Raw genomic sequence first — 18,498 nt, forward strand, 5'->3', positions numbered from 1 at the left:
AAGACTCTTTTCTGACCATGCAGTCATCCTTCTTCTGAACCTTATCAGTCCACATGCCCTCAACATGGAGGGTGCTTTGGGGCAGGGGACAAAGGCCTCTTCCTCACAAACCTGGCCAGTGGTTGTTGGGGGTCTGCGGGTGGGAGGTTTATCAGAATCTGAAAGCCCCTTTTAACAAGGGGGCCCCCAGATCCTGCCCCCCATGTAAATGAGTGTGGGATACATAGTACCCCTACCCATTCATCAGAAAAGTGTAAAAAGTGAGTAAAGACACAACAAACGTTTTTGACAAAATGTTAAATAATGTACCCCTGGTGTAGATCCATTGTCAATCACGACATTCGCCAGACCCAAAAAAAAAAACCCTCCCGTCTCGTTGATGGCTCCTGCCATCTGCCTGTTCCACTGTGTCACAGTATTTAAATAACTAAGGGGCGGAGTCACTCAATGTCATATGGTGGTCCCTTGCTACATCATTAACCCAGCATGCCCTAATTAAAAGCATCACAAGAAGACGGGGCCAGCCAGTGACATCACCAGGTGGGCCTGCCCCTTAGCTATTTAAAAACTGTCAGATGGTGGAGCAGGCAGACAGCGGCACCCTTTGACGAGACTGGAGGTTCTTTTTTCGGGTTCGGCAGTGTGGCGGGGGTAGTGATTGCCGATAAATCTACACCGGGAAATGTATTTATTTATTATTTTAATAAAGGACTTGTCAAAAACTTGTGTTGTGACTTTTTGAAACTTTACATTTTAGCTGTAAGTGGGGAAGCCCATTGACAGCTGATGAGTCATTGGTTGTTAAGGATGCAGTGGCCAATTTTTCAAACAATCCGAATTTTAATCGTTACAAAAGTGTGGAATTAGTTAGAAAACAAATATACAAAATAACATTAAACATATTTTAATGAAATTAGTTACTATTTCATTCAGAGATTGGGATACATCGATACAACAAATCTCAGAAAAACCAAACATTTGTCCGAATTTACAGTATGTCACAAAAGTGAGTACACCTCTCACATTTTTAAATATTTTATTTTATCTTTTCATGTGACAACTCTGAAAAAATGACACTTTGCTATAATGTAAAGTAGGGAGTGTACAGCTTGTATAACAGTGTAAATTTGCTGTCCCCTCAAAATAACTCAACACACAGCCATTAATGTCTAAACCGCTGGCAACAAAAGTGAGTACTACTCAGTACCTGTGTACTTCTATAATTATAAAGTATTCAAGAAACAATGTTTTCAAATCATTATCACCCACTAACAAGGCAATTTACATCAAGCTGGTGGTCAAAAAAAATAAAGTCCATATACTCTATTAATAAAAAAGGAAAAACCCCTTTAGGGACAAAGAGTTGGAAGATTACAGATGTTGACAAATAATGTATCTGCTTTCAGATGCAGATGCATTGGTATGGGATAATCCTGCAGTGGTTGGAAATCATGCAACATTCCCTAATGGAACCAGATACAGACGGTCTGGTGGGTATGGAATGCACCTAATTACTGCTGAAGAATGGCTTTACATAAGGGACTTCCTAAAAGGTGGAGATGCCTTTATTCTCATATCCATGGAAGGTATGCCACATATGATCACTATGTAATGAATGCACCTTTTTCTAATGGTTAATGACCACAAAGTTGATGATTTTGTTTATACCCAGGTTACATTCATAAAGCCATGAGCTTCTGTTGATCTTTCAATGTTTTTCGATATCTAGGATTACCAAACTGTAAATATTAGGAAGTCTTAGTAGTAGTATAGGAAAATATTTTGTGGTTTTGCCAAAATAAATATGAGAAACTGTGTACTGAACTAGCAATGAATAGCTTATAACTTCTTCATCAAATTTACTATACATAATCAAAATCAGGAATAACTAAAAATGGCTCCTTTAGAAACAGCACTATTTTGCAGTAAAGTAACAAAATTACCGACATTACATATTAAACCTGAATTTCAGATAAATAAATAAATGTGAAGCCATAATATATAAATATGAAATTCAGGTTTGCCTTTACCATGATCTTGTAACAAATCCTTTAAGTCCATGGTTCAGGGAATTAATGTGGGAATTCGCCATAGGAACCAGACTATATTGCCTGGCATTTGAATGTATATCAGCTGGCGTAGAAGAGGCAATATAGGGGCTTTTGGATAAGCCGGTTTCTTCCCTAAAAAAGGGAGATTTCTGGGCAGCCATATTGACAGTGTACAGTACTTTGGCTGTAATAGTGAAAACATAGGGAGTACTGCTGTTAAAGTGTATAGGGAGAAATAAGTGTAGAGCATATACCCGCAGATAGGTCTGTTAAAAGTAAATTTAAAATATGCCATATAGGTAGCAAAATGTTGTGTATCTTTGAGAATTTGGGGATGGTGAGAGTGAAGGGTTTTTGTCTTTTTTATCCTTTGTTATATCTCAATGCTGCTGATGTCCTGTAGTTTCTTTACAGCATACCCCTGCTCATATGCACTACAGGGATAACATGCTGCATTTGTTTTTACACAGGGCATAATTCCTAATTATTGATATTGGCCTTTTTAACCACTTGCCGACCGCCCACAGTAATATTACTGTGGCAGGGCGACTCGGCTGCGTCCAGTCACGTAGTACTACATGGAGTGCATGTGGTTTCGGCGGCGTGCGCAGGAGGAGCTGCAGTGATTGCCACTGTCCTCCTGCGATTGTCCGGGAAACGGAGAGAAGACCCGCCTGTCTATGTAAACAAAGCAGGCGGATCTTCTCTCAGACAGGCAGGGACAGATCAGCAGTTTCAGCTAAGCTGAAACTGCGATCTGTCTGTGCCTGTCACAGAACCCTCCCACAAGTCAGTAAGCATATTAGGCATAAATTAACCCATTTGATCACTCCCTGTATTAACCCCCTCCCTGCCAGTGTAATTTATACAGTAACAGTACATATTATTTAGCACTGATTACTGTATTAGTGTCACTGGTCCCCAAAAAGTATCAAAAATGTCAGTTAGGGGTCTGATCTGTCTGCCACAATGTCGCAGTCCCGCTAAAAATTGCAGATCACAGCCATTACTAGTAAAAAAAAAAAACAATAAAAATGACATAAATCTTTCCTGTTGTTAGTAGACGCGGTAACTTTTGCGCAAACCAATCAAAATACGCTTATTGCTATTTTTCTTTTACCAAAAATATGTAGCAGAAAACAAATTGGCCTAAAATTTTAAAAATTTTTGATTTTTAATTTTTTTTGGGACTGTTATATAGCAGAATGTGAAAAATATTGTTTTTTTTCACAATTGTCGCTCATTTTTGTTTATAGCGCAAAAAATAAAAAATTGCACAGGTGATCAAATACCACCAAAAGAAAGCTCTGTTTATGAAAAAAAAAGGACGTCAATTTTGTTTGGGTACAGCGTTGCACGACTGCGTGATTGTCTGTTAAAGTAACGCAGTGCCGAATCGCAAAATAGAAGGTGTCCTCTGTTGAAAGCCCCTGATTCTCCAAAGTCAACTTAACTGCAGAGGTGAATTAAAGCCAAAGTTAAGCTGCTTTTATTTTGGGTTAAGGGCATTAAGGCTGAGGAAGAAACATCTAGATGGTGCTGGACTTCCTCCAGCCAGAAAATAAGGCAGGCTCCATGTGACTAGCTAAAGTATATACCGCACATTCTGAAAAGCTCACACCGTGCAGTGAAATTAGAGTAATCATAGTGGATATCCAAAATCCTGAGAGAACATACCCTTGCAATGAGCTGAAGAACATTCTTTTGGATGTTTGAGTTCTTAGCTCTATTAAGCCTTGTACACACCACTCAGTTTAGAGCTGCTGTGCTAACAATCCAACGTTAGTACAGTGGTCTCCGCTGCTGTGCTATTGTGTTTGACTGAAAGCGGAGTTCCGGCCTCATTTTCTTCTTTTCTGATTCCTGTAGGGAAAAGCATGTTAAAAAACGATTTTTTGGGGTTACTTACTTTATTTTAGGGGCATCTCTGTCCGACTTCCTCCTTCTGCGGCCGCGGCCCCGGACCTCACTTCCGGTTTCGCATTGCGTCCTGGGAGATGTGTGACATCCATCCCAGGATGCAATGGGAATGGCCGGCCACTACTCTGATTGCCAGCATGATCTACAGCACATGCGCCAGATTGCAATCAGCTTTCTGGGTAGCTGAAACCAGGAAGAAGGACACAGCGGGGGACACATCGGCTTCAGATGCCCACACCGGGGATGGACGCGCTCTTCAATCGATTTTAAAGGTAAGATTTTATCTATATTCATTTACTGTACTCTACTGTAATGTGGGAATAGTATTAGTGTAATTGGGGATAGCTTAGGATTAAGGGGGTATTTTTATCTCAAAAAGGTTTTTGTGGCCAGAACCCTGCTTGAAGGATGCCCCCCTCCCCCCCTGATCGAACACCCTGATCAGCGCTCTCAGCCATTAAGAGTTGGTCAGCGGATCTTTTTTGGTCATGCCCCTTCAACACTTTTTTGGTCATGCCCCTTCTGACATTCAGCCCATGTGTAATTGGCTTTAGGAGGCAGCAGTGAGGCATAGCTATGTCACCTGCACCTCCTCAAAGCTTTGAAGCCTGGGGCCGAGGTTAGTATTTTTTAGCAAGGGCATGTAAATTCATTCCGTGTGAATTCAACAAAATGGAATGTTTTCTATATTCTCTGCCGATTTAATTTTGTCAAAGACGAGGACATCATCCACCTGCTTGTCCACATCAGAGGAAGCTCTGTGTTCATTACACCTCAGCTCAACTTGATTTTGTTCTGGGAGTGGGACAGGAAATTATTTTCCTGCTGCCGGAAAATGGCAGTGTATACTGTAGGTAGGTGAGGCTACATAGAGTTCATACAGTGCTGACAGCAGCTGCATTTGTTAGTGAAGTAAACATTTTGTTTGGAACTGCTTGGTCCAAACAAACTATTTAAACTTCACTAAAAGAGATCATCTTTAAAGTGGTTGTAAACCCTCTCATATACCCAGTAAAGTGAATAGCCTCAGGTGATACACAGACATTATACAATTCCACTACATATGTTTTACTTGTTTATCTGCAGTCTTCTTTTCTCTGCATCCCCTCAAAAAAGCACAGCTGTGATCAAATCCTTCTGCATCTGTGAGGAGCACAGAGGAGGGGGTGAAAAGCTGCAGTTGCAGCTTTTATCAACTGTGCGAGAGTTGATTGGAGGTAAGGTACACCCCCCCCCCCTCCAGACATCACATAGGAAGGAAAGAACATGTAGAGCTGTGTTTTGAGTAGATAAGCTGTGCTCTGAGCTCCCTCCCCTGTCACAAAGTCAAAAATGTATCTTGTGTGTCGGGAAAACTTCTCAGAGGTGACTTATGCTGATAACAGAGGAACAAAGCACCAGAGAGAAATGATACTTAGAGCTTTGGAGACAGACTGGTAAACATTACAAATGTATGTGCTTTGGTATGGTCTGGGGGGTATGGTTTGATCTCTAAAAGACTAAGATAGTATTGGTTGCCTTCGTCCCTGTATATAATGGGGGGGGGGGGGATATTATGGTGCCTCAGGCCAAAAGATGACTTAAAGGGCAAGTGATCATGTACACAAGTTTATACATAAAATCAAAGATGAATTTATTAAGTAAATGAACATAAATCCAAAAAAAATACATATAGATAGTGCGTGTTTGGGTTAAAGACCCAAATGTGAAAAGGTAAGAAAGAAGATTCGTATGAATCCGTGACAGGTGTGAATATGGTGACTTAGTATGGATGTTATCTCTGTTTTTCCATGCTTGGGGGCTTGGAAAAGTGTTCACAGAGGTCATCCGATATTCCTATGCGTTTCGGCTAATTTATAGCCTTTTTTAAGGATTTGTCACCCAGTCTGTAAAGGTAACAATAACAGGTCAGTTATTGGTTATATAGACCACGGTCAGTCGCATAGAGTGACGATGGTACAGTATTTATAATACATACATACATAGGTTTGCCTGTTTCATGTGTGCTTCTTTGTGTCCTTTAAAAATCGCAGCGGGAGCCAATGGATGCGGCCTGGAATGGTATATATAAGTTTGTATGAGTTGTGGGGAGTCACAGATAAGAGTAAACAGAGGTCATTAGGTAGGGTGTATATATAAAGATGAACTTACAAGTAATGCTGCAATATTGCAGTCACGCTGATGCTCCAAGATAGTGGGAGCTTCCTGGGGTTCCTCCCCCCCCTGTTAAGGTGCTATAATTATAGATATATGTTTTTATTTTGGTATGGTGGGATTTAATGAAATAGAGATAGAGAGGGAGGTGCTGGAGAAGGGGAAATGGGGGTGGAGGTGAAGGAGGTGGTGGAGGAGAAAGACAAGGAGGAGTTTGCATTATCAATGCTTGCCACTTATTGCTTCCACAGGCAACATCTCTACCTCTCCTTTTATGCCCGCCTTTAATTTTTTTATTTTATTTTGGGCAGTCCTGACTTGTGGAAAGGCCTTTGGCTGTAGGATTCTACGCTTAACATGTTGCTCCTGCCTGCCCTTCCTCTTAAATATATATAAAGAAAAATAAAAACTGGCTGCTGAGTTCCTGAAAAGAGGGAGGCTGCAATGGCAAAGCAGAGGAATTACAGACACGCCTGGCTTCTGCTGTGTGCAGCTTAACATAAAAAAATGTCAACTGGGAATCTGCCACTGTGGGCCACACATTATTTAGGAGGGGTTGCAGTGCAAAGAGCTTGGAAAAAGTGGCATCCAGACCGTGAAACTAGTGGAGCTTTTGTGCAGCTGCAGATGGCAACCGATGCCTGCTGTCTAATGATTTATGCCCGCACTCCCTCATTCAGAAATTAAGAATATCCTTTTTCTCTCCTCCTTGGCACTCAAGTGCAGCCCCGGCATCTCATTGCCATACTGTTCAATGGGGCCTAGCTCAAAGAAAGCATCAGCTGCTGGCCCTTCCAAGGATAGTGTTGAGTCACAGAACAATCACCGGTCCTTAATCCCACCATTTCTTTCTCAGTTCTTTTAGTGTCGGTTCACACTATGGCGATCCGACTTCGGGGGCGACCTGTGAAGTCGCGTGCACCGCGACTTCGGCACGACTTGCACGGACTTCACATAAAGGAAGTCAATGCAAGTCGCTCCGATGTCGCCCCAAAGTAGTACAGGAACTATTTTCTAAGTCGGAGCGACTTGAGTCGCTCCTATTAGAATGGTTCATGTAGCACAGAATGGACCGTGACTTGTCAGGCTGACCAGTCACCTGACAAGTCGAGGTAGTGTGAACCGGGACTTAATCTCCTAATAACATTGTACAGATACATATTATAGAGATAGAGATCAAGAGGAGTTAGAGATCCATAGAAGAGCTGCACATCGCTATTATATTTCCAGCAGTCTCAGCCAGAAACTGAGTGCTCAAGCAATTTCGCCAGCTCCAGCTGTAGTCGATTTTAACCACTTAAGCCCCGGAGGATTTTCCTGCTAAAAGACCAGGGGGTATTTTGCGATTCGGCACTGCATGACTTTAACGGACAATTGCGCGGTCGTGCGACGCTGTACCTAAACGAATTTGACGTCCTTTTTTTCCCACAAACAGAGCTTTCTTTTGGTGGTATTTGATCACCTGTGCGATTTTTTGATCACGCGCTATAAACAAAAAAAGAGCGACAATTTTGCAAAAATAACAATATTTTTCACATTTTTTTATATGAAATTCCCCAAAAAAAAATGTAAAAATCAAAATTTTTTAACATTTTTGGCCAATTTGTTTTATCCTACCTATGTTTGGTAAAAAAAATCGCAAAAAGCGTATTTTGATTGGTTTGCGCAAAAGTTATCGCGTTTACTAACAAAGGGAAAGATTTTTGTCATTTTTGTTGTTTTTTTTTTAACGCGTAATGGCGGCAATCTGCGATTTTTTTGCGGTACTGCGACATTGCGGCGGACAGATCGGACCCTTGACTGACATTTTTGACACTTTTGGGGTTACCAGTGACATTACTACAGTAATCAGTGCTATACATATGCACTGTTACTGTAAAAATACACTGGCAGTGAAGGGGTTAACTTTATTTGGGAGGGAGGGGCTGTGTGTGTCCCTAGGGGCGTGATTCTTACTGTGATTGGCTGAGGCTCTAGCTGTAAGGACACTGATCAACGGATCTACATACTAGATCCGTGTAATCAGTGTCTTTACAGCAAGGAGAATGACAGGCAGCTTGTTTACACAAGCTGCCTGACATTCTCCCTCTTCCCCCGACGATCGCCGAGTGGCCGGCGGACATCGGGTCCGCTGGTCACACGCGCGGGGGGGTGCGTGACCGCGCGGGAGCGGGAGCGCGCCTCCGCGGGCGCGCGCTCGCTCCCCAGACCCTCCCAGGCTAGTGACGTTAATTAACGTCACTCTGCCTGGCAGGGGCTGACCGCCGCAGTAAATCTACTTGCGGCGGTCGGCAAGCAGTTAAAGAATAAGACTAGATTAGTGGATGAGGAGAAATAGGGCCAGCATTTTATCTGACAAAAACAAAGTATGTACTTTGGATATGCTGGTCAAACCATCTGAAAAATCCTTTTTTTTTTATTGATATTAGTCAAACAAAATTAGATTGTGGTGCTACATACTGATGTCTCCTAAATAGCTGCCAAAGTACACTATAAAAAAAAAATGTCCCCTAAAACCATGTTGGTTTGGAAAAACAATGCACAGCTCAGCTTTAAGGCATCCCTCAAACTTGTGATTTGTTGTGATTTGTAAAATGTGTTCCCCATGCACTTTTTGATAATAGTTTGCCATTTAGCTATGAAAATGGACAGAACATAGTATCAAGGTTTCCCCCCATTTGCTTCAGTAGGGTTCGCAGCAATTTTCAGATCTCACAGATATTAAGCAGGATTCAATGAACCCCTTGTGAATCAAACCCAGGCAGATTTGCGCATCTCTAGTAATATACTGTATATAATGTATACTTGTGAAGGTTCTCATTTATCCTTTTATCTGTATTTCTTGTATGCCTGTGAAGGTACGTGATATAGCAGGTTGTGGCTAGTCACAGTCAATAGGACTTATGTTTTGCAGTTTATGCAAGGTGCTTCTTCAGTTCTGTAATGCATATACTGCATATAGAATGGGGGGGAGGGGCAGCAGCAGTGACGGCAACCCTGATGCTTTCCAGGCCGGGTCCCGACGCTTGCTGACGCCGCTTACGAGTAGCGGCCTCCGCTGTGGATACCTCTGGTTGGCGGCTCCGCGGCACGTCTACACTGTTTCAGTGCGAGCAGCCACACTATCGGGTGGGAGGAAGCCACGCCACCTTACTGGCTGGTCCGGTCTGCTTTTGGCACATAAGATCCTTCTCCCTTATGCCTGGTTCCCTGTTGTGATCATCTACACAGTTCCGGCTCACCCAGCGGCTCGGTCATCCTGTGACCCCCAGCAACGCCACAGATCTGGTTTGGAATACATTCTATTATGTTTTAATCATCACTATATAGATTTTTTTATAAATAAACTTTTCAAGGTTTTCCATCAAGCCTGCCTGAGTTACATTGTAGACTATGTACCGTGGGATAGTGCTGCTGCCCCTCCCCCCCATTCACTGACTTATGCTGAATCAGCATTAATTAGCAGCAGCACCACACGGCAATATGACTTTATTCATTCCTGAGAGTGAGAGATATCACAGTTAGCGCTGGAAGTCCCTTTTTTGTTCGATATACTGCACATATACTGTATGTTAATTGCTTTACCTGGAAAAGGATTTGTAATTCTGTTCAGCCTATCTTGTGAATCAAAATTTTCTACCTGTGTAGTCATGGATAAAAACCATGTAGTACCTGGTTTTATGTTATAGATTCTTGTGTTATTTGTTTGCTCATTAAAAAGAAATAATTAAGCTAATTCATTGTCCTGTGAGAAGGCTGGTGGCAGTGGTACGACCCAGAAAGCTGCAAAGTTGAACCAGGAAACTGTGGTATAAAATGACCCTGAGCCTTATTTTTACTCATAATATAATGGGTATATATAATGTGTACACTATTTATTTGAGATGATTTCATGTAAACTGAATTTTTTAAGTTCTGTAAAGAAAAAAAAAGAGAATGTGACCCAGAGATAATTAGGGTTGCATTTACACTTCTTTGGTGTGCCCATTGTTGCTTGCATATCAGTGTATTGTGTATGCCTGTTTTTGTGCATTGCTATTTAGTTTCAACTGCACTCAAGTGCACATACATGGACAACAATCAATAAAACCTCTGTTACCTTGAAATGTACTGGGGAAAAAAAAAAGATACTTTGGTTGGGCACACCTTGAGGACCCATATTGAAAAAGAAAGGGCACACTTGAAGCAGCATTAGACAGGGCTTCAAAATACAAAGCAAAAATAAATAAATCAATAGATAAAAAATAAATGGGTTTCTGTTCTTAAACCAACAGCCCAATGCTGAAGGGCATGGGATTCTTCCTGATCTAACAGCCCTACGGATATAAGGATGTAAAAGGTCTATGTGCCTTGTTGCTACTTTCTTGTCTAAGAGAACCTGTAAAGGGGTTCATTGGAACACTTAGCCCTTCGCCATTTTTGTTCCTAGATAAACTATATTCTAAACATACCCCCAAATGTATATCTCAGAATCCTGCTACTACAACAAAAATGTTTGGGTTTCTACTCATCAGTTCCCATGCTCTAACTGAAATATTATTTTCTTGTTTGATAAAAATATCTGAACAATGATTGTGCTTGGGTAGGTTTTTCTTCACACCTCCATCTATTCAAAGCTGAATTAACAATTTGGGCAATACTAACCACCAGGTATAACGGATAACTCTTTTGTTAAATTTTTGACATAACATATTTGCTACAAATTATTTTGCAATTTAGCAATAAGAGACATGCAGGGCTAAGTAACATTGTCTCTGGAAAGGAACAATACCCAGCACTTTCAAGAATGGAGGAGCTTGCGATCTTATTTTGTGTAACAGTGCTTGGGTCTAAGCAGGGGCGTATCTACCGTGAGACAAACAAGGCATTTGTCTTGGGTGGCATTTTGAGGGGAGTGGTGCCTGTACCAGGATGATGCCTGCAATAGCAATCGGAGAAGCTTACTAGCCGCCAAATTGCTATTACAGGCAGTGGGAAGGGATGTCCCTCACTCCCGCCACCTTCCATGTCTCTCTTGGGTTCTCCCATCCCACCAGGAGACCCACCCAAGCCAGACAGCCAAGCAAAGCCATTGGCACCATTTTAAAAAATTGAAAGCATTCAAAAACACTGATCTTGGTGTTTTGAATGCTTTTAAGGGCAGAGGAGGGATTTGGGGTCCTATAGATCCCAGGTCTCTAAAAAAAAAAGAGTACCTTTCACATGCCTATTGCTGGCACAAGGAATGTAAACATCCTTGTGACAGCAATAAAAGTAATATAAACAAATTAAAGCAACAGTGTAAAAATAAAAAAAAATAAAAACTAATAATTAAAAAAAAAGTGTAAAGTGTCTACGTCCTCCCGTGCTTGCACGCAAAGGTGAATGTGCCCACACATGTGAGGTATCACCATGAATGTCAGATTATGGGCAGTAATTCTAGCACCAGAACTCCTCTGTAAATCTAAAGTGGTAACCTGTAAAGGCTTTTCAAGCATCACCTATCAATAGTAAAATTTATGTAGTTTGTCGCCGTTGCACGGGCGTGTGAAATTTTAAAGTGCCTGAGGTGGGACAAATTTAGATGAGGGGGCACCCAATTTTAGTCTTGTCTAGGACAGCACAAAACCAAAATACACCACTGGGCCTAAGCACTTTCACATGACCGGGGGAGTGACATCACTGGTCCCTTGTGTCTCCAACAGCAGCCATTTGTGGTGGCTGTGGAGGAGGAAGCACTGAAAAGCCAAATATAGGCATTTGGCAGGGGTGGGGTTGGTGGGGGAATCCTTTTTCAGAGACCCTGTCACTTTGCTCTGCGTGGGCAAGGGGATATTGTCTCTTTAAACATAGCTTCCATGTATACAAATGCAGTTGTTCTCTAATAAAAACACTGGGACTAATCATGGTATATGGGTCATGGCACTATAACAGGAGGAACTTCCCCATGTAGTAGAAGGAAGGGATATTGGAAGTGAGTGGAATGTGTATGCAAATTCTGAAACAAACAACAGCAGGTAAATATAACCATATAACCAAATTAGGTTTTATATTTATATATATATATATATATATATATATATATATATATATATATATATCTATTTATATTTATATATATATATATATATATATATATATATATATATATACGAAAAGAGGGCTAAACGCAATATAAATTTACATAATTATTGATATATCCATAGCATTAAGACCCATATATCATCCAAAACGTGAAAAGTGAATCAATTTCTGTCTGGTAATGTAAATATGTGCCCAACTTAAAATATAGTTATTCTTGCTAGTGCTTCTCCACACCGTGCAAACCACTGTAGATCACTCTGTGTCTCCACCATGTAGTGCCACACTCACCGGAAGCTGTTGACCTCTTTTGTCAGAAGGTCAACATGTGCTTGTTCATAGGCTCAGACTGTATAGGTACCAAAGCACTCGGTGCATCCAATATCCCCAACAACATTGACAAGAATCAGGAAGTACCATTCCCCACTTTCTCCCTTTCAGAAACCGATCTCAAAGAAGGTCTTCATTAAAATAGTAAGGGACTGCTTGGCAGTCAAAACCAGCAACTTAGCATCGAGATTGTTATATGATAAACATTACTTCCTGGACAGACCTTAGGACTTGAAAACGTGCTTAGCGCTCTTTGTATATACAGTATATGGACTAATTCTAGATGTATTATCCACACTTAAAGGAGCAGCAATACATTTTTGTTTTCTTTTTCCTTTCTTATAGGCATTATTTGAGGTTTATTGGGATAGGGACTATTTTTGAAATATAACCCAATGTAATACACTTTGGCTTCCTTCAATCTCTTTTTTTTATTTCTACAGATATTTCCCAATTAAGACAGACACAACCATTGCCACCACCAACATCACCGCCACCCAAAGTGCCAGTCCTTTGCCCACAGAATAACTGTTTGAATGATGGAATCTGTGTTGTGGAAAACCAGCAGCCAGTATGCAGGTAAAAATGCCTTGCCTTAGTGCAGGGGTGTCAAACTCAATTTCATTGCGGGCCAATTGCATCAGCATTATAGTTGCCCTCAAAGGGCCAGTTGTCTTTGTAAGACTATAAAAATGTATCCAGGGTTTTTTTTTCGAGAATAGGTGCAGGAACTCAACCACACCCCCTCCCCACCAAACTGCATCAAATGGTAGGCGTGGCCAAATTGCACTGACAGTGGGAGGATCTTAAAGGGGTAATAAATACCAGGAAGGTTTGAGGTGTTAAGTGCAGCTTACCATGTGATTTCCCATCGCACACTGCACCTGCATTAGTATCTCCCTTGTCCCCGCTGTGAGTGCAGGGCAGACAGGGAGCTGTGAGAGCCGCCGAGAGGAAAGCTGTACTTGTAAACCCAGAAGGCTTTGGGGAAAAGAGGGTGAGAGCTGGCGGTGGAAGAACAGAGTTCCGCCAAGTTCTAAATAGGAAAAAAGCCCTGGGTGCGACTGGCCACATTAAATGGCCTGGCAGGCCTAGTGTTTGACACATGTGCCTTAGCGTGACCATTTACAGCCAGATGACTGCAAGTAATGCAACGTTTTTTTTTTTTTTTGATGTATAAAGGTTAAAGTGAACCTGTCATATGAAATAAACTGACACTGCTGAATCAAGATACTGTGTTAACACATGGGTATTGCATTGTCTTCTGTGAGTCGCCTGACTCCTATACTTCCATTGGGAGAACAAATAATAAAGCACAGCCCTTGCGTAGTTTTGCAAAGCGGACATAATATCTAATCAGAGAACTTTGGAATCTGAAGTCCAAAGTAAGGGATTTAGAGCCAATTCACACTAGCACGACTTGTGAGGCGACTTGTGTAGCCCCAGGTCGCTTGACATAACAAAAGCAATGTTAATCAATCAGTGCCGTCTTAATTGGCACTACTGAAGTCGCTCCGACTTCAGAAAAGGGTCCTGTACTACTTTGAGGCGACCTGTGATCCGACTGTCCCATATACTTCAATGGGAGTCGCCTCCTTATCTTAATTGAAGCGACTTGTTATCAGACTTTCCAGGAAGAAGAAAGAGATTAGCCAGGCATTCCCCACAGAAAAAAGTCGCCTGTCTCTTCAAAGTAGTGCACAAGTCTCTTCCAAGTCTCTTCCAAGTCTCTAAACAAGTCTCTTCAAGTCACGGGGCGACTTTCTGGTCGTGGTAGTGTGAACCGGCTCTTAGAATCCTCCAATATCAAATTCAACACAAAATACTTAAAAGAACCCTGGATGCTACAAACCCAAAACACAAAGTTGTAAATATCACAAAAACGATATAGTGTACATCTATACACATATATGTACTGGAGGTCCAGTCATTTAATATATTGCAGATCATGAATCCCCCTCCCCTCTCGATATAGTGTACATGAAACCTATATACATTTCAAAAAAGGTATATAAAGAGAACGCCTCCCGTGCCCAGTTATTATATATAACATTAAAAAAAAATGTCACATAATATAAAACCATGGTGCTGACTATAAAAATAGGGCAAATGTCACATAAAGCAATCATGGCATTCAAGGTAATTCCTCCTCTATAAAAAAAAAAAAAGGACACAAAAGGGCACAGAAAGGCTTCTTTACAGTAAGAGCTGTGGAATAGACTCCTAAAAAACTAGTTCTGGCCAGCTCAGTAGATTTTTGGCTGGATAGATTCCTAAATGCACAAAACAAAAAATGCATTTATAGGTAATAACACCAGAGATTGTGGATCCAGGGAATATCCGATTGCCTCATTGGGGATCTGGAAGGAATTTGCTGGAGCAAATTACACCATGCCTATAGGGTTTTATTTTGCCTTGCTCTGGGTCAACTGTGAGTAAAATATTCTGTATATGGTGTTTTTTTTTTTTTTTCTATTGGTTGAACTAGATTGACTTTGAATTTTTCTTGTTTCGCCCTGACTTACTTGGCAGCAACCTAGGGTCCTCATTCTCTACCTCTGTGGCTGCAGTATAGTAGCAGCCATCTCTCCACCCTTTAACTCTGCAAAGTGGCAGTGGGTACCAGGCCTAGAGTGCAATGGCTTCCAGCACCTGGCTGTGCAGAAAGATGGAGTGAAGTTGGGAGGAAAGAGATGTGGAGCAAGTTGGCAGAGCTTCCCATCAGCGAGGAGCTCCAGGTGAATGAAGACTGCTGAGCTGTGGGTCTTCCTCTTCTGTTAGTATTATGTCATTAGGGGTATGTGGCACATGTATCAGAGGGCATGGTGCTGTGTGTATGGGGGTACATAGTGCTGTGTTTATCGGGGTCCATGGGGCAGCATATATTGTTCATGCTACTGAGAGAAATATAAATGGCTGGCATGTAATATTTCATTACAGCTTTATTTGCCTAATGTTAAGCAAACACTCTGGAGTGGTATTGGCACTTTTGGATTGTTTGGAAAAAAATCTCCTTCAAATCCAAGTTCCACCTAAAGTATTTCATGTGCTCCTTGCAAAATATTCAAACCTTGTTTGCATTTCTTTCTATACTGAATATACATATTTGGCTATATCACCGATTAATGAATACACTTTTTACAGGTGTAAAACATCTGGAGACCGGTGGTATGTGGGTGACAGATGTGAAAAGGAAGTCCGGAACAAAGGCACTGTGTGGTCCATGTCTTCCTTATGTGCACTACTCTCTCTTTTTATACTTACTCTTGTGAATGTAGTATGACATCCAATGAATGTGGGCTGTTATAATAAAACAAATAATACTTAAAGGGCAATTCCAGACACAAATGTGTGCTTGTTTGTTTTGCTTTCTATAGAATAGAGATAGCACCTCTGTCAGGTTTTTACTGCTGACTGTGCCACCTTTGGAGACATTTCCCCTCATTTCCTGTGTTGTCACTGGGACAGGAAGTGGAGATAAATCTGTCCAACAGAACCTCTAATAAACCATAAAAACACATATTTTTTTGAAAATGATGTCACTAAAAGATGCCGAGAGTTGAGAACTCTTTACCAACCATACAGATAACAATAAATCATGACAGAGGTCCCTTTCTAGCCCACTTTGTCCTCAACTAAAAAAAAAAGATTTTGGCTGAAGCTGCATTTTAATAAATACTACACTACCAATGTTCATTATTTCAGTACATGGGTACATTTGATTGCGTTTGTAATATACTTTGTTCATTTTAGTTTCTTTTAGTTTTGCTAAATCCACAATCCTGTTGCATTAGGACTGACCATTAAAATATCTTCCTGGTAGTCCAAAATAAGGGCCATCTCCACATATTTTTCTTTTGATAACAATAGTCCAGTTTTGAGAGAGTTACTCGTGGACTTTTTAGGCATGATCATTTGTCTATAAATTTTTATATATTTTTATATAAAATATATATATTTTTTAATTTCTCATACTGTTGTAATGTCTATGATGGTACCATGAAAGTCCGCATCGCCTCAATCCCATTCTTCCCTACTTAGTATTTTTGGGACGTAGGTACCTTTTATGAGTATACAAATTTCAGCACGGTCTACTCTGTTACCTAGCAAGTTGAAAAAAAGTTTCTGATATCAGAGAGAAATTCCCATTAGAACTTCTTGTTCCTCACTAAGGCTGGCCATACATTATACAATTTTCTTAAAAAATGTCCCTTTAGATTTACCAAAACCATATAATTTAAACCTAAACACTTTCAATTTGTATGCAATCAGGCTGGCCCTTGTACTACACAGTTGAAGGTAAATATAAAGGAAAGTAAACAAGTAAACTGTATAATGTATAGGCAGCTTAAAGCGGTAGTAAAATGCATCCAGAAAAAAAATCAGACCCGGGGCAGTTTAAACGGTGCACAATTAGGAGATATTTACAGTACCTATAGGTAAGCCTTATTATAGGCTTACCAATAGGTAAAAATCATACAAGGGAGTTTACTCCCACTTTAACAGCAGCTCAAAGCCAAATACAGCCCCTTTCACACGGGCCGTTTTCACAAACTCCGCAAGCTCAGCAGAGATGGCTCCGTTGATCCCCACTGAACAGGCGTATGACAGGTCTACCTCTGCTCACTGTGCAGAGACGGACCTGTCAGAGTCCTGCTCTCCTCTCTAGGGAGATCAGATGAAAATGGACAGCATGTCTGTTTTCATATGATCCCATACTATCCGACCTGCTGGATGGATGGCGAATGTATCACCATCCATCTGTTTTCAGCGGATCTTGTCGGATCGCATGCCAGACGGGTGTCAGTAAATCCGCCTCCCAATAGAGTAGAATGGGTGGGCCTGATCAGGTCCGCCTAAAAAAACGGACAGGGGGACCTGATCCGTCTGATCATGTGAAAGGGGCCTAATATTGTCAGATGAAATCTATATAATGTAAAAAAAAAAAACAAATGTAGCATTTACCTATAGGAGTCGCTGCTGTCTGGGTCACCTGTTCTCACTGCCACACTCTGACACAACAAAGTTGAAGAAAGAATATTTATTTCAGCAACATATTCAACAAGGGAACAAAAATGCAAGGAGCAGTAAAAAGTCACAAAGTAAAGCATATTTCTACAGTACAATATTAAGAATGCAAGTACTTCTGGACCTGAACCCCACCAGCTACCTGAATCCTAACTCTGGGGGGGGGGGGGGATAAAAATAGGTGATACTCCTCTAGGGGGTCAAAATCTTAGGGTCTCTCTACAATCTCCCCCATTGGCCAGTGTGGTACTAGACTTTGAAGCACATTGTATTGCCTTGAAGCGTTTGAAAAATCTGTAATCCAACTGTATATTAATCAGAATCCCTAAAGGAAATTCCAAATTAGGGTGCCACTATCCCTTTAGGAGGAGGGTAACAAGATTATGGCCAACAGCCTCTCATCACAATGCAGTCTTCTGTGCACACAGATGTAGCTGGCTGTGTTGGGCTACACAAATATTTGGAGAGCCCAGCTATAAGATTACTGTCTACTGGGTAGAGTAGAGACACACATTTTTTGAATGAAGCTCTTCCCATTGGATTTGCAATATGTTGGACTTTGATGTATCCAGTTTATTTGAAAAACTCCTACCATAATGTAGCCTTTTTTTGGGAGGGGGGGGGGGGGCTGGAATGAGAAATAGTAAAAAAGAGAACAAGAACCTTTGGAAGAGTAGGTTTGTGTGACGAGAGTCACTTTGGTTGGGGGGCCTGTGGGTCACAGCTTACCTTAGAGAGGTTTGAAAATCCCTCTCTCAGCCCCTCTTATGTGTAAGTCACCCTGTGTCTATTAGGGACACAGGGTAACCAAGGAAATGATGGACAGGTACTTAATGGACACTGAGAATATGCTTTGCATTACTTCAAATGGGACAGTAATATTTATCAACCATATACAGTATCTCAAGAAATATATGAAGACTATTTATGGCCTGTTTGATTCTGAATATGTTCA

The 18,498-nt window shown here is 41.1% G+C and overlaps 1 protein-coding gene across 1 annotated transcript in view; it reads left to right on the plus strand.

Moving 5' to 3' along the window:
* LOC309556541 (uncharacterized protein) overlaps positions 1-18,498 on the plus strand; it is a gene marked incomplete at both ends in the record, with an annotated part of 150,708 nt that overhangs the window by 74,138 nt on the left and 58,072 nt on the right. Inside the window, 3 exons of the mRNA XM_082258985.1 lie at positions 1,407-1,586; positions 12,959-13,094; positions 15,660-15,792. Coding sequence (XP_082115111.1) covers positions 1,407-1,586; positions 12,959-13,094; positions 15,660-15,792 — 449 coding nt within the window. The remainder of the gene's footprint in view (positions 1-1,406; positions 1,587-12,958; positions 13,095-15,659; positions 15,793-18,498) is intronic.

This window comes from Pelophylax lessonae, assembly GCF_965119305.1.
Source record: "Pelophylax lessonae genome assembly, chromosome: 5".
Lineage (NCBI taxonomy): Eukaryota > Metazoa > Chordata > Amphibia > Anura > Ranidae > Pelophylax > Pelophylax lessonae.